Source organism: Lucilia cuprina, chromosome 4 (assembly GCF_022045245.1).
Source record: "Lucilia cuprina isolate Lc7/37 chromosome 4, ASM2204524v1, whole genome shotgun sequence".
Lineage (NCBI taxonomy): Eukaryota > Metazoa > Arthropoda > Insecta > Diptera > Calliphoridae > Lucilia > Lucilia cuprina.
Window position 1 is genome coordinate 95,876,973 of NC_060952.1, and position 16,805 is coordinate 95,893,777.

At 28.0% G+C, this 16,805-nt stretch overlaps 1 protein-coding gene across 1 annotated transcript; it reads right to left on the reverse strand.

Moving 5' to 3' along the window:
- Window positions 1-576: 576 nt before the first annotated feature.
- LOC111687496 (dystrophin-like) lies at window positions 577-15,026 on the reverse strand. The gene is made up of 6 exons (XM_023449940.2): window positions 13,271-15,026; window positions 2,162-2,421; window positions 1,880-2,080; window positions 950-1,313; window positions 757-885; window positions 577-690 (listed from the first exon to the last, which is right to left on the reverse strand). Exons 1-6 carry the CDS (start codon window positions 14,561-14,563, stop codon window positions 577-579), a joined length of 2,361 nt encoding a protein of 786 aa, XP_023305708.2. The 5' UTR covers window positions 14,564-15,026.
- Window positions 15,027-16,805: the final 1,779 nt, after the last annotated feature.

Genomic DNA, 16,805 nt, shown 5'->3' on the forward strand with positions numbered 1-16,805 from the left:
TCTATAGTCTAGTCTATAGTCTACTCTATAGTCTAGTCTATAGTCTACTCTATAGTCTAGTCTATAGTCTAGTCTATAGTCTACTCTATAGTCTAGTCTATAGTCTAGACTATGGTCTAGTCAATAGTCTAGTGTATAATCTAGTCTATAGTCTAGTCTAGTCTATAGTCTAGTCTATAGTCTAGTCTATAGTCTAGTCTATAGTCTAGCCTATAGTCTAGTCTATAGTCTAGCCTATAGCCTAGTTTATAGTCTATAGTTTAGTCTTTAGTCTAGTCTGTAGTCTAGCCTATAGTCTAGTCTATAGGCTGGTCTATAGTCTAGCCTATACTCTGTAGTCTTGTCTATAGTCTAGCCTATACTATGTAGTCTAGTCTATAGTCTAGTCTACAGACTAGTCTATAGTCTAGCGTATAGTCCAGTCTTTAGTCTAGTCTATAGTCTAGCCTACACTATAGTCTATACTCTATAATCTCATAAATAGTCTACTTTATAATCTAGAGTATGTTCTAGTCTTAAGTCTAGTTTATATTAAGGAATATAGAAGAGTCCAAAAAGTTTTAAAGCTTTTTGCTCTTATATTATCTTATTACCTTCTTGAGAAATACCAGCTCTCTCTAAGCAGGAACGTACTGAAGGTTCAATATTGGAACCACCAAAAGCTGCCACCTCACCCAATTGACGCGGAACCTTAAAACAAAGAAAAATAGAAACAATTAAATATTAATATGCAATAGAAAATCAATCAAAACTTACCTGTATACAATCATGTAACAACAGTCCCAATTTTCTTTGATCAACTTTACGTTCTGGATCCGCTACCAAACGGAATAAATAACGATATTTTTCCTCTAAATGGCCGCGACATAATAAAACCAAACCAACCTAAATAATAACCAAAAATTATTAATAATGATTTTGTGAAAAATTGTAAACAATTAGTACTCACCTTAAAACTCAATACTCTTATCTGTCCGGTGCGCTGTGAATCATATACATTCAATATCCAATTAATCGCTAGATCCAATGATTTTGTCAAATCGATTTTATCCAAAGTCACATAGAGTGAATGTAAAACGGTGGTCATATCGGGTATATCGATTAGTTTATCATTTTGTGCCCTTAAACCATGATTATCGAATGATTCTATAGCTGCCGACATAGGAATGCGATCTAGACCTAAAGATTTTTGTACAGATCTCAATTTCATGGCAGTACGATAGGCTGAAAAGCGTATTTCGTTAAGATCGGCTAAACTTTTCATTAGTTCGATCATATCGGGATGATCCCAGTGGGTGGTTTCACGTTCATGGCTGGAAGAAGGTAGGGATATATGTATGTTAGAGATGGAGGTAATTTTTTAAGAACCTTATTAGGAAAAGCTTTTTATAAGAAGCTTTTTAGAAAAGAATTTTTTGTAAGAGGATTCTTAAAGGTTTTCCTTAAAGATTTTTTAAAATGTCATTACTAATACATATTTAAAGTGTTTTATAAGAAGCCTTTTGAAAAAGCTTTCTATAAGAAGCTTTTTAGGAAAAACTTTCTATAAGAAGCTTTTTGAAAGATTTTTTCAATGATTTTCTTTTAAAGATTTTTTAAAATATCTGCACTAATACACATTAAAGGTTTTTTATAAGAAGCTTTTTAAGAAAAGTTTTCAATAAGAAGCTTTTCCGTAAAAACTTTCTGTAAGCTTTCTATAAGAAGCTTTTCACTAAAAAATTTCAATAAGAAAATATTTAGAAAAGCTTTCTATAAGAAACTTTTGAAGAAAAGAGTTCTATAATAAGCTTTTAAGGAAAGCTTTCTATAAGAAACTTTTTAGAAGAAGCTGCCTTTAATTATTGTCCAGAAAAGATTTTCATAAATAGTTACTTACTCTATATAATAAGGCACATTGGCTGCTGTTGTAGCTCTCTCCCATGGTGGTTTAACACTTTGTCCTAGATTTGGTATTGGGCCAATTGTGCCACTATTCGAAGTACAACGACCATCTTCACCATTCTCCAAAGATTGATTGCCGCCAGCATTTAACAAAACTTTTTGTCTTTCATCCATAGCAATTTGTAAGAGTTTCATTCTAATTGCAAAAATGAAATAAAAATAAAAAAGTACTTTTAAATAAAATCTAATTTGTTATAAAAACAAAACATGCTCCTACCTAGTATTCAAATCTTCCAATTTGGATAGACAATTAGCTGGCACCAACACCTGATTGGCGGTGAAGAATGACTGCTGTTCGTTGCAATCATCTAACAAAGCACCCGCAGTAGTCATTTTATCTCTGAGACGTTGTAGATGTTGTAATTGTTCACTGGCTTCCGAACTAGTGGGTGGTACAACCCAGGAATTTGTAGTAGCTTCAGCTGAGGCTACGCGAGAACTTAAATCTTCCAAGACTTTTTGGAATTGACGCATTTTCTGTAGGGAATAGGAAAAAGTTAGAGAAAATATTAGTTTTGGTTAAATTAGTATAAATAAAAACTTAGTATAAGTCCACGTTTTAAATACACAGTTTGCAAATTTTTTAAATATAGTTTGATGTTTAAAACAATAATAGAAAGAGGAAGTTTTTTGTCAAAAAACATTTTAAATTATGTTTATTGCTTAATTTAAATAAAATTACACTTGATTAAACATAAAAGCCACAATTTCAACAATAATTTAAATGAATAGCATTCATTCATTCATCCAGTCAGTCATTCATACATTCCTTTAGTTATATAGTTATAAGGGGCGTTGTAAGTACTTTTTGCGTTCCACCTCCTACTCCGTTTAGCTTTCTGCCTTTTGAAAATTATTGATGCAGCAGCTAGCACGCTTCTTTTATTGAAGTGCCAAAGTAAATATACAAAACATAAACTGACAATAATTTATTACATTTACATGTAATTTAAATGCCAGGAAAAAAAGTCATAATTGTATAAATTTTATATTACAATATTACAGAAATAAAATAAAAATGGGAAATTCATATTTCATTGTGTGCCAAATAGAGTCGTCCATTAAATAATAAGCCCACACAAACGCTTAAAGCAATAAATGTCCCCTTAGTTTGGGATGCTGATTGAGTTCAAGACATTCGAATTAAGCTATTGTAAAAAGTTTTTACCAAAAAGGTTTGTTTCATAAAAAGCTTTAATTTTTTTGTAGAATTGTTAAGAAAAAGCTTTTTCTATAAAATCATTAACCAAGAAGATTGTTAAAACTATATATACCGAAAAGCTTTTTATAAATAATTTACCCAGAAGCTTTTTATATAGATTTTTTTATTTTTTCTTAAACTTTTAACAAAAAGCTCTTTATATAAAACATATACCAAAAAGCTTTTTATATAAACACGTTAACAAAAAGTTCTTTTATAAAGATTTTACCAAAACAGCTTTTTTTCTAAAGCTGTTTTATATAATAAAGGCTTTTTATAAACTTTACCAATGTAGCTTTATCATTTTTTTCTAAAGCTTTTAACAAATAGCTTTTTCTAAAAAACGTTTAGCAAAAAGTTTTTTTATAATTATTTTTCTATAAATTATTTATCAAGAAGCTTTTTACATGTTTATATAAAAGCTTTTTTTAAATAGTATAATAAATACTTTATCTAGCAGCTTTTTATAAAGATTTTACCAAAAGAGATTTTTTTGTTTCTAAAGTTTTTAAAAAAAAGCTTTTTATATAAAACTTTTACCAACAAGTTTTTTATATAAAACTTTTACCGACAAGTTTTTTATATAAAGACTTTTACAAAAAGCTTTTTATCAAGATGCTTTTTATAAAACTATATAAAACTTTTGCCCAAAATGTGTTTCTATAAAAATCATTCATCAAGTTATATAAAGCTATATATAAAAGCTTTTTTAAATGTATATAAAAAGCTTTTTATATAAAAAATATTAACCAAGAAGCCTTTTAAAAATATATATACTAAAAAGCTTTTTATAAAGACTTTACCCAGCAGCTTTTTTTAAAGATCTTACCAAAACAGTTTTTTTTTTTTTTTTAATTTAAGGCAAAAAACCTTTTTCCTTTAAGCTTTTTATAAAACTTTTAACAAAAATGTTTGAAGCTCTTTAAAATATTTTAACAAAAAGCTATTTAAAAAAGCTTTTTTATAAAAAATTGCCAATAAAAAGTTTTTAAGAGCTTTTTTCATATACATATTACAAAAAGTACCAAAAAGGCGTTAGACTCCCCGTTAAACTGCTGGGTTACTAACACACATCCACACTCCATTGTGAGAACAATAAACACATTGTTGCAATTGTGTAACTGTCACTTAATAATAAAACTCTGACAGAGTCTGTATTTTATATTTTTTTATTACATATTATTTCAACAACTTTTTTTATTATATAAAAAAATAACTGGGAGTATAAAAGCTCAAACAAAAAAACATATAAAACTGTAACTCAATTCTTATGCTATTTACTCATATGCGTCTTTTTTTGTTTAAATAGACAATTTGCAACAATACAAATTTACAACTCCAGCTTAAAATAAAAAAAAACACACACACAATTAAGTCCAAAGTAGAGTAGTTTTTATGGAGTTAAGTAAGGAAATCCCTCTGCCCCTTTTTCATCTCTTTATGTATTTATACACTTAATACATACTTAAAATTTATTATGAAAATCCTTGTTTTACACTTATGTCAACAATAAAGTTTTTTTTTCGTTTTATTGTAAAAAAAAACGCGAGATAAATTGCATGCACAAACAAAGGCTTGTCAATATTGTTAATAATAATGAAAAAAAAAAATAAAGTTAATGAGAATTGTGTTTTAAAGCCTGTAGTAAAATATAATTGCAGGGAAACTTTAATTTTTCTTGCTTCCAGTCATGAAATATTATAAAGCTTTATTACTTTAAAAGTGTTTTTTATAAACTGTTTTTTACAAAAGATTTTGTATAAATGTTGTCTAATTTCTGGATTATTTTTTATTAAAGCATTAAGAAAGAAGCTTTTCCATAAATGCTATAGATTTTCTCATAAAAATTGTGTAGACTAATTTCTCTTAAAAGCTTTTTTCGTAACAGTTTTTCTTTAAAATGCCGTTTTCTATAAAAAAAAACTTTTTGTCAAAGTTATTCTATAAGAAAGATTTTTTTGCTGATAGATAAAAAACTTTTTCTGAAAACCTTGTCTATATAAATTACGTTTTTATTGCAAAAGTTTTCTAAAATACAAATTTTTTGCAAAAGCTTTTCTATAAAAATGTTTGCTTACGAAAGATTTTATAAAAAAGCGTTTATTACGAAAATGTTTCTTAAACTTCATTTTTTTAGAAGAGGTTGTTTATAAGTATAGTTTTTCCGAGAGCTTTCCTTTAAATAGCTGCTTTTTGTTGACATTTTTTCGCCAAAGCTTATAGGTATCTTTATAAAAGCTTTTTCTATGAAAGTTTTTTTTTCGTAAAAGAGTTTTTGTTTTTTTTTTGTTAAAGGTTTTTTTTTCGCAAAAACGTTTCTATAAAATTTGTTTTTTTTTTCCTAGAAAGCTTTTCTATAAAAAGCTACTTCTAAAAGCCTTTTTATAGAATATTTTTAATAATATTTCTTACGCAAAACATATTTATAAAGTTTGTTTGGCAAAAGCTTTAATTTAAAAAAACTTTTTTGTTTAAGTTTTTTATGAAAAATAAAAAAACTTTCTGTTTAAAGGTTTTTATCTTAAAAACGTTTTTTATAAAATGTATTTTTTTTCCTAGAAAACTTTTCTATAAAAATGGTATATTTTCTAATAATATTTTTTGCGCAAAACATATTTATAAACTGTTTTATTGCAAAAGCTTTAACGAAAAAAGCATTTTAAAAAAGTTTTTTTTTTTTGAAAAATACAATGTTTTCTATGGAATTGCATTTTTGTTAATGTTTTTTTTTACAAAAGTTTTTCTGTGGTGAACTTTTCTTAGAAAGCTTTTTTATATAAAGCCACTTTCAAAAGATTTTTTATAGAATTTTTCTCTCCTATTAATATCTTTTTTCGCTTTTTTGTTATTGATTTTCTATGAAAATGCATTTTTTTGGAAAAAAATTAGCTTAGAAAGCTTTTTTATATAAAAGATTTTTTATAGAATTTTTCTCTACTATTAATATTTTTTTCGCTTTTTTGTTATTGTTTTTCTATGAAAAAGCTTTTTTGCAAGATTTTTTTAAAAGATTTTTTCTTAAAGTCTTTCTAGAGAAATTATTTTGTTCTTAAGCTCTTAGTTAAAAGGTTTAATGTCTAAAAGCTTTTCTATTAAGGGCTTTTTCCTAAATAAATAAATAAATCATTTTTCGAAAATTTATAATTAAGACGCTTTCTTGAGTTCCAAAATTTTCAAGCTTTTTTTTTAACAATAACAAAATTAGTTCTTTAAGCAATGATCAGTTAATCCTATGCTATTTCTACTTCATTTCACTATTAATTCTACAAATTGTTCTTAATATTTGAATGTTTGGTAAATCAAGTGTAGCGTACACACTTACTTAAACATTGTAATTCAATGTTTTACAAAATTATACGAATATAAGAGAACAATGGATAAATTAACAACGAATGACTGGAATAAAATGAAGATGAACATAAATTGAATGAATTAAAATATGTATGTATATGTATGTGTGTATTTATATAAAGTTACAAATTTAAAAGGATATTATTTAATTTGAATATGCAGCAAAAAGAAAATAGTTTTAAAAACTTTTAAATTATTATTTAAAAAAATGTAAAATTAAAAAAAGATTTTTTCAAGCCTAACTACTGTGATACTAATTTATCATTTTATTATTGTCCTATTTGATTGATTAAAAAAAACAATTCCTTTACAGCTTATTGCAATTTAAAGTACTATTCATATTGACTTTTTCTAAATTTGGAAATTGTATACAATTTGCATTTAAACTTTGCATTATAAAGCGATTACTCTTACAAATATTATTAGCTTTATGCATGTTTTCCATCTCACTGAACTCAGCCCAACTACTGCTTCACCCCCTAACATATTTAGATTGTGGAATTTAATACTCAAAAACAACAACAGCAACAATAAGTAAAAACAGCTAAAATCCTCTCCTCCCTTATAGTTTTATCTCTGCAGTTTACAATTTGCAACGACTAAACATAAAGTTTATCCTCTTGATAAGACTACAGCAGAAATAGTTTTATGGTATCCCATTCAAACAGTCAACCCAACCAACCAACCAACCAGGTAAAATTCTACACTGCTTCTTCATTTAAGTATCTACATTGAGTAAAACTCTAAACAACAGACATAATAATATAGCAATAGAAAGCTTATTAAAAACTTTTTTACATGTTGTAAAAAAAAAATACGAAAGAAATACTCTTACAAGGTTTATCTTTGGTTTTGTAGACAAAAACACAATATTCACAACTTCAACTGTACACAACTCTGTTGTTGCTCTAAAAAATAAAGTTATTAGAATTTTTTTTTATTTCCAAGAGTCAACAGAAAAATTAAAAATAAACCCAAAACCTAAAATAGAGAAGCCTTCTTTTTATTTTACGGCAGCAGTTGAAAATCCTTGCAATTTGAAACCACAACAAAAAAACACACACACACACACCAAACAAGTAAAGCTTAACAGAGACGACTACATAAGTAATATTAACCGCTACCACACAACATAGTTAAAAGTTATAGTTAATATATATTTTAATAATAGTTATTAGGTAGAAAAGAGGGAGACAGCTGTTATAGCAAAAGAGCTTTTTGAAATAAAATACTGCCTTGTGAAAAAATTAAAGCGAAATGTTTAACAGGATTTAATAAAATACTGTTAAACACTTGACTATAGATCAAACTAGACTACAGATCAAACTAGACTACAGATCAAACTATAGGTTAGACTTTAGTCCGGACTATCTAAAACTTCTACTATATTCCAGATCATAATGTAGACTATAGAGATGAATATAGTACTGACTATAGGTTAGGTTCTTAGCAAGACTAAAGACTACACTATAAATGGATTTTAGACATGATTAAGTACTTTTGACACGACGAGTCTTTACACAAGATTATAGACAAAACAATAAAAAAACTATAGTCCAGACTATAGCATGATTATAGTATGAAGTATTGAATTGACTAAAGTCCGGACCATAGACAAAACTATTTGTCCAGCATATTAGTTATACTATAGTCCAGACAAAAGACCATAGTCCCGATAATAGATTAAACTATAGTCCATACTATAGACTAGACTATAATCCAGACTATAGATTGGACTATAGTTCATACTTTAAGCTATACCATAGGTAAGACTTAGTCCAGTCTAGACTATACAACAGACTACAGACAAGACTATTGACTAAAGACAAGACTAGACTAGACTAAAGACAATACTATTGTCTAGACTTTAGACAATACTATAGTCCAGACAAGACTATATACCAGACTATCAAAAGACTACAGATAAGACTATGGTGCTGACTATAGCAAAACTTTAGTGCAAACTATAGAAAGAAATTATGAACCAGATTATATAGAAAAGATTATAAACCAGAATATATACAATGCTATAGACAAGACGCTAGACTAGGTTATATGTAGAGCGGACTATACTAACACTATATCCCAAACTGTAGACAAGATTATAGACCATACTATAGACTGGATTATAAAAGAGATTATAGACAAGCCCAAAGTATAGAAAAGACTGTACTAGACTAGACTTTTTACAGGACTAAGATTTAAACTATAGACCAGACAATAGAGAAGACTATAGTGCAGACTATAGGATTTAATAAAATACTGTTAAACACTTGACTATAGATCAAACTAGACTACAGATCAAACTAGACTACAGATCAAACTATAGGTTAGACTTTAGTCCGGACTATCTAAAACTTCTACTATATTCCAGATCATAATGTAGACTATAGAGATGAATATAGTACTGACTATAGGTTAGGTTCTTAGCAAGACTAAAGACTACACTATAAATGGATTTTAGACATGATTAAGTACTTTTGACACGACGAGTATTTACACAAGATTATAGACAAAACAATAAAAAAACTATAGTCCAGACTATAGCATGATTATAGTATGAAGTATTGAATTGACTAAAGTCCGGACCATAGACAAAACTATTTGTCCAGCATATTAGTTATACTATAGTCCAGACAAAAGACCATAGTCCCGATAATAGATTAAACTATAGTCCATACTATAGACTAGACTATAATCCAGACTATAGATTGGACTATAGTTCATACTTTAAGCTATACCATAGGTAAGACTTAGTCCAGTCTAGACTATACAACAGACTACAGACAAGACTATTGACTAAAGACAAGACTAGACTAGACTAAAGACAATACTATTGTCTAGACTTTAGACAATACTATAGTCCAGACAAGACTATATACCAGACTATCAAAAGACTACAGATAAGACTATGGTGCTGACTATAGCAAAACTTTAGTGCAAACTATAGAAAGAAATTATGAACCAGATTATATAGAAAAGATTATAAACCAGAATATATACAATGCTATAGACAAGACGCTAGACTAGGTTATATGTAGAGCGGACTATACTAACACTATATCCCAAACTGTAGACAAGATTATAGACCATACTATAGACTGGATTATAAAAGAGATTATAGACAAGCCCAAAGTATAGAAAAGACTGTACTAGACTAGACTTTTTACAGGACTAAGATTTAAACTATAGACCAGACAATAGAGAAGACTATAGTGCAGACTATAGGATCTACTATAGTCTAGACTACAGACTATACTAAACTATAGTATATTCAATACTATAGTTTACACTACAAATAAGACTATAGTCTGAACTTCAGACTAGATGATAGTGCATACTACAGAGCAGAAAATAGGTCAGACTATAAAGTAAACTATAACTTTAATGGAACAGATTATAGACTAGACTATAGAAGTTATTACAGAACAGAATATAGTTTAAAGTGTAGGAAATACTATACTAGACTAGACGCTTGATAAGACTATAAGTCAAGCTATAAACAAAAATATAGGCCAGATAATACTGAAGATTATAGTGCAAAATATTGCCCATAATATAGACTATATTATAGTCTAGACTACAGACTATATTGTCCAGCATAGGTCAGAGTATAGACTAGATTATATTATATTATATTATATTATATTCCATATTAGTGACTAGAATTGTGGCCTTTAGTAGGTTAGTGGTTAGCAGTCTGGCAGACCGGAGGCTTTGGTACATTTCTTCGGTTTTGATGTATATATGTATTAACTAGCATCGACTAGAATACAGACTATAATAAAAAGCATACTTGATGGTTCATACTATACTTTCGCTCAGACTATATGACCGACTATAGGCGAAATTATAGGACAAACTATGTTGTAGTTTCGATTAGAAAGTTATTGCCAATAAATAATGCTATGTATAAATCTTACAACGTTGTCAGTAAAATTTTTCAGAAAATGTCTAATAACACTGCCAACTTACTGTTTTGCAATATTGTCAGTAATGCTTTTTCTGACATCGTTGCAAAAGAAAAATTTTAAGTTCAGACGTTTGTTAGATATTTTCTGAACATTTAACTGACAACGTTGTAAGATCTGACAAACGCGTAGCACGACTTTAAGACTCTTTTAAAAGAAAGGTGTTGTATAAATTTTTTTTACCATGTATTACTGTTTAACAATTTCCTTTAAAATTCTCATCGTTATTGTTGTAAAAAAATCCCTTCTTTCTTAATATTTTCTTCTAAGAAACTAATTAGACATACAAAGACTTTATTCACTTTACCTTTTGTGTTACACTATTAAGGATATTTTTTTGCTATTTCTTTTGTATTTTTTTTCTAGTTACTTTCCTTTCAGTTAATAGTTGTCTAAATGTGTCTTCTGGCAGGACATGCATTCACAAGGAAAAACAAAAAAACATAAAAGTAATAATTTTTACTGCTTTATTGCATTTTGCATGTAGTTTTTCATAAATATTTATGTATGTGTGTCTTGTTGTTGCAACATTGAGATTTTGTTGTCAAGTTTGAAATACTTTTGAAAATGTGAAATATGATTTTTTGTTTGTTTGTGTTTTTAAACTTTCAGTAAAAGGTTTAGTTAGTACTTAGTACGTACCTAAGATTGTTGCAGAAACATTAAAAATGCTAATTAGTTAAGAAAATAACAAAGTAACTTTAACATAAATAAATAACTACTGCTATTGCTATTGCTATTGCTGTTGCTGAGCAAGTTGCATATATGAATTTTTAATATGTTAAACAAATATAAAATTTATGCAAGTTTTTATTTTAGTTAGTTTTTGAAGAGGTTTAAAAAACAACTTGTGCAAAGTTTTTCTTTGAAGGAAAGAAATATTTTTCTTTTTTTGGAAATAACTTAAATAAAATGTTTTAAATTAAAAGAAAATAAAAAAAGTTTTTGGTTTAATGTTTTATTTCTTATTCTTGTAATATAATTTTAATTATTTTCCTTACATTCTGGCCGCAAAATCCTTTTAATTTATCTTTAATTTATTTTTTCATTTCCTAGCTTTTCAGTCCTTAAAATAATATTTATGAAAAATTATTTCTAAATGCAATTTTTTCTTTCTTAGACTTTGCTAAAGATAAAGTCATTTTATTTAAGCATTTCATTACAGAAACTAAAAATCTTTTTTTATATCATATAATCCTAACAAAACACCCTCTCCCCCTCACTTGTTTAACTCTATTTTATTTAAAGAAAAGAAATAAAAGAATAGAAACTAAGACAACTATGAGACATTAAAAAGACACTGCTCAACTAATTATATAAAATGCAAATAGACCTTAGAGCAAAAGAGAGGGAATAAGAACAAAGAGTTGTTGAAGTGAGAAAACTAGCAAAGTAAATATCTTTTACATTTACTTAACCACCAACAGCGACATCGTCGCAGCTGCAGCAGCAACACTTATTTGTGTATCCTGCCAAATGACGGGAAAGGATCATATGCTTAGTTTTGCCTTTAGTTTACAACATAATTTAAAGGAATTTTTACATCTAGTCAGAGAAAAAACTTCTTTTTTTTTCATTTCTGGGGTGGGGGAGAAAAGAGTCAAAAAGTTTCTCTTTTCTCTTTCCAAAAACTTTAGCCATGTTTATATGCGGTTATACAGTATATTAATTAGTGCAAAACTTTTTAAAGTTTTTAACATTGAGTAGAATGCTCATTTTCTCGTTATAGGGTATTTTTTGACTTGTATTATTTGTTGTTTTTTTTTTGTTTTACTATATATTACTGTTGTTATTATCTTAAGCAACAGCCTGCAGTTATAAACACTAGAAAACTTTATAGTTTCACTAATGTAAGTAAGCGCTGCTTTAGTTAAGCAGCATTCTGGTGCTTTTTAATAAGGAAATGCGTTGAATTCAAGAACAATGTAGAAAACAGCAAAATACTAAAATGTAAATTAAATGTTCTTGTAGATTTATGTAATTTTTTTTTTAGTTTTTATTTTTGTTGGCTACATGCTCTAGACAAGTTGCATATTATTATAATATTTTTTTAGTTTTTTTATTATTTGTCTTTAGCCACTCGAGTTAAGCAATTATTTTTTTATGATAAATGTTACTATTATGTTTTCATCTGTAATAAAAACAAGTATTTTCATGAATTTTTTTCATTTTGTGGGGTGAATGATGCCGGTAATAGAGCAAAACTTTAGAGTCAAGGCTTATAATTGGAAGAAAACTAAGAGCGGAATTGAAATAAAAATAAAACTATTAAGGGGGAAAAATGGCAGACCTTAGTTTTTACCACACCCTAGAACGCAGTCTAGTCTATAATGTAGTTTATAGTCTAGTCAAGTCTAGTCTATAGTCTAGTCTAGTCTATAGTCTGGTCTACAGTCTGGTCTATAGTCTGGTCTACAGTCTGGTCTATAGTCTAGTCTATAGTCTAGTCTATAGTCTAGTCTATAGTCTAGTCTATAGTCTAGTCTATAGTCTAGTCTATAGTCTAGTCTATAGTCTAGTCTATAGTCTAGTCTATAGTCTAGTCTATAGTCTAGTCTATAGTCTAGTCTATAGTCTAGTCTATAGTCTAGTCTATAGTCTAGTCTATAGTCTAGTCTAAAGTCTAGTCTATAGTCTAGTCTAGTCTATAGTCTAGTCTAAAGTCTAGTCTTTAGTCTAGTTTTTAGTATATTTTGTAGTCTTGTCTATAGTCTAGTCTATAGAAGGCATTTAAAAGTATTAACTCCTTCACTAGCAATTCCTAAAAGTTTAACTATAAAAGCGTTTTTGCATAAAATCTTACCTCCTTTTCGTCCCTTAATATGCCCACCACTTGTAAAAACATGCGCTCAGCATCATTTTCAGGATCATAATTTGAGTAGGTGTCATCCACCAATGTAATATTGCCACAATAAAAATCATCTGAAGAAAAAACAGAATCTCTATAATGTGGATGTTGTAGTTGTTGTGACGACTGATCTTGCTGTTGATCAACACTAACAAGTTTATTGTTAAAAGAACCAACACATTCCCCAGTCGCTCCTCTTACGGTATTTTGAAATTCTTGATCACGACTATGTAGTAGTGTATCAGCATCAACTACAACATGTTGATAATCATTAACAACATGTTGCTTATTCAAAAGTTCAATGTCATTGTGATCATGATGATCACGATCATGATCATGTATAATATGTTGATTATGATGATCATCAATGTGTATGGAAACATTTGAGTGTGAACGTGGTGTGTGACTCATTTTAGATTGTTTTGAGAGACTGTGAGTACTCGAGGAAGAGGATGCACTACTCAATTGTGAATAACTCAAACTGAGTTGACTACTCTCCGCTGCCGAGGTACGACTACAATCTTGTTCAAGTTCAGTGCCACCCGTACCACTATCACCACTCTGTGAACTGGCAGAATTGCCCAAGTGTTTGTTGGTGTTTTTAAGACAGTTTATGTTAGAGTTGGATTTTTGATGTTCCATTATGTGGTGTTGCATGGGTCCGGGTAGTTTTAGTGGCGGTAGCATAAGATTGAAATTTACCTCGCGGGAATCACAATGAGAACGACTACCACTGCTGCTTATACTGCTGCGACTGCGTCTTTTCATCGAGACAAAGGGAGAAAGTAGACGTCTGCGTTGGGTGGAGAGTGATGGTGTGAGAGTTCTTCTAGCTGCTGCATAAATTTCCTCTTCATCATCACCATCAGCATCGTGGGGATCAAGGGCAGCTGCTGCTGCAGCCGCCAGAGTGTGAGGTGGTTTGGCATAACGTTCCAACGACCTTGATTTATATTCTTCATTATGACGTTCACCAGCATGACGTTCTCTGCCTCGAGTTGATGCCTCAAAATTATTGGTTTTATGTTTTTTATTACTGCCACTCTTTGATGAAGCCGACGAAGAGGTACGATACATTTTTCCATTTGTCTGTTGAGTATTTTTGCTTAGATCTCTGCGCATTATGTGTGTGTTTTCTATGATATTACTGCCGTGATCCATGGCATGTTGCATGCTGTTTTTGGCTATAATGGCATTTGCATGTTCTGTTGCTGCTGCCGAGGAGTGTTGTGAGGAAAACAGGCGCATTGTGTCATAAGGTGGGGTTTTGTGTTTTTTTTTTACAATTTTTCTTGAAAAAAACTCCTGCTGATGATGATGACTTTTATGATGTTGGCCTTAAGCAGATCTTTTTTTGTTTTGTTTTATTTTTGTTTGTATTTACTGATGAGTTGTTTTAATTTTTGTTATTACCACTGCTGCTGTATTTTTTTTAATATTTATTTTTTTCTTTTAGTTTTAATCACTGTATTTATTATTCTTTTTTTATTATTATGTTTATGTGTTGTATTTTGCTATTATTTATTAGGACCCTTTAGGCAAATGTTGTTGTAGCAGCTTAAGTTTAAAACACTTCTTTTTTTAGCTTTTAAATGTTTAATCATTGGGGAGGGATTTTTTTTCATAGACAAGTTATAATTTTTCAATATTATCTTTAAAACTACTGGTTTTTAAAGTTTAAAAATTCTCTATAAAAGATCATATAATAGTAATTAAACATACATAATCGCCAGGAAGTGGTTAAATGGGTTAATATTTAAAAAAAAATTGCTTGAACGTGTTCATATTTTTCTGCATATTTTGTTTTCGTCTGAGCGTTTTTTAATTTTAAAGATATGATTAAAAATTTACTAACAATTGTTCGAAAATTTGCCAAAAATAGTAAGTTTCTTCAAAATTTTACAAAAATAGCAAATTGTTTAAGAAAATTTACTAAAAACGCAAATTATTTGAATTTTCTAAAAATAAAAAAATCTTTAGAAAATTTACTAAAAATATCATATTGTATCGAAAATTTACTAAAAATAGCAACTTCTTCAAGAAATATAATGCTAAAAAATTTTTTTTTTAAATCTGCTAAAAATAGCAAATTGTTCAAAAAATTTACAAAAAAAGAAAATTGTTCCAAAATTTGTTAAAAATAGCAAATTGTTTTAAAAATTTACTAAAAATAGCAAATTTTTAACAATTTAACTAGAAATAGCAATTTCTTCTAAAAATTTACTAAAAAAGCAAACTATTCCAAAAAATTTACTAAAAAAACAACTTGTTTCTAAAGTTTACTAAAAACAGAAATTTTTATCAAAAATTTAACTAAAAACAACAAATTGACCAAAAAATTAATTAAGAAAAAGCAAGTTGTCTCAAAATTTAACAAAAAAAGAAAATTTTTTAAAAAATTTACTAAAATTAACAAATTGTTTTTAAAAATAGTAAAATTAAAAAAAAAAAATACTAAAAATAGCAAATTGTCTCAAAATTTATTAAACCTAAAGAAGCGTTTCAAAAATTTACAGGAAATAGCAAATTTATCAAAAAGTTTACTAAAAATAACAATTTTTTTTTGAAAATTTACTAAAAATAGCAATTTATTCTAAAAATTTACTAAAAAAAGCAAATTGTTCAAATAAATTCCTAAAAACTGCAAATAATTCCTAAAGTTTACTAAAAACAGCAATTTGTATTAAAAATTTAGAAAAATTGAAAATTGTTAAAAAAGTTTACTAAAAATTGCAATTTCTTCTAAAAATGTACTAAAAATAGCAAAATGTTCAAAAGGTTTACTTAAAATATCATTTTTTTTTTAATTTACTAAGAATAGCAAATTATTCCAGAAATTTACTTCAAAAAGTTTACTAAAAATTAATTTTTTTTTCGAAAAATGTATTATTTATTTAAAGATGATTTCAATATATTTTTTTAACAAATACTATTCTCATTAGGTTTACTGACCCTAAACTCGTTTTTTTTTACCCTACACCTCTACAGTTGTTATGCATTTATAATGATGTTTGTAACATATACAATTATTGGTTCTACATCTACCATAAAGTATACCAATCGGCTCAGAATCATTCTCTGAGTCGACCGTTTTGCTTGTCTCACGCTACAGGTCTTAATTTTCAAGATAATTTGATGAAATTTGGCAAATACTTTTCTGCTTGGGTTCATAATTATGTTGCATTTAACATATTCACTGGTAAATTTTTAATTTATATTCCAGTTAAGTTTATTATACATACTATACTTGTCTTTGTTTTCTTATTTTTTTTTTTTTTTTTTTGTAAATTTTATCTACTTTTGAAAATCTTTATTTAAAATACGTTTTCTTCATGTCATTTTAAATTCAATTATAGTTTTTGCATAAAAAACTATATAATTTATCAAATCACAAAGAAAAAACGAAAAATATTCTACTCGTGTTTCCGACTTTATATTTATTTTGAAACGTTTTCTTTACATTTCTCCCTTGTCTTTGGCAAAATGAAAG

What these genes read in the sequence shown, in the direction of transcription:
- LOC111687496 (XM_023449940.2), bottom strand. Translation starts at nt 14,563, where the DNA reads ATGCGCCTGTTTTCCTCACAACACTCCTCGGCAGCAGCAACAGAACAT. An exon ending in TTGGAAGATTTGAATACTAG is followed by an intron (nt 2,081 to 2,161) that starts GTAGGAGCATGT and finishes TTTTGCAATTAG; the next exon opens with AATGAAACTCTTACAAATTG. An exon ending in AATGTGCCTTATTATATAGA is followed by an intron (nt 1,314 to 1,879) that starts GTAAGTAACTAT and finishes ACCTTCTTCCAG; the next exon opens with CCATGAACGTGAAACCACCC.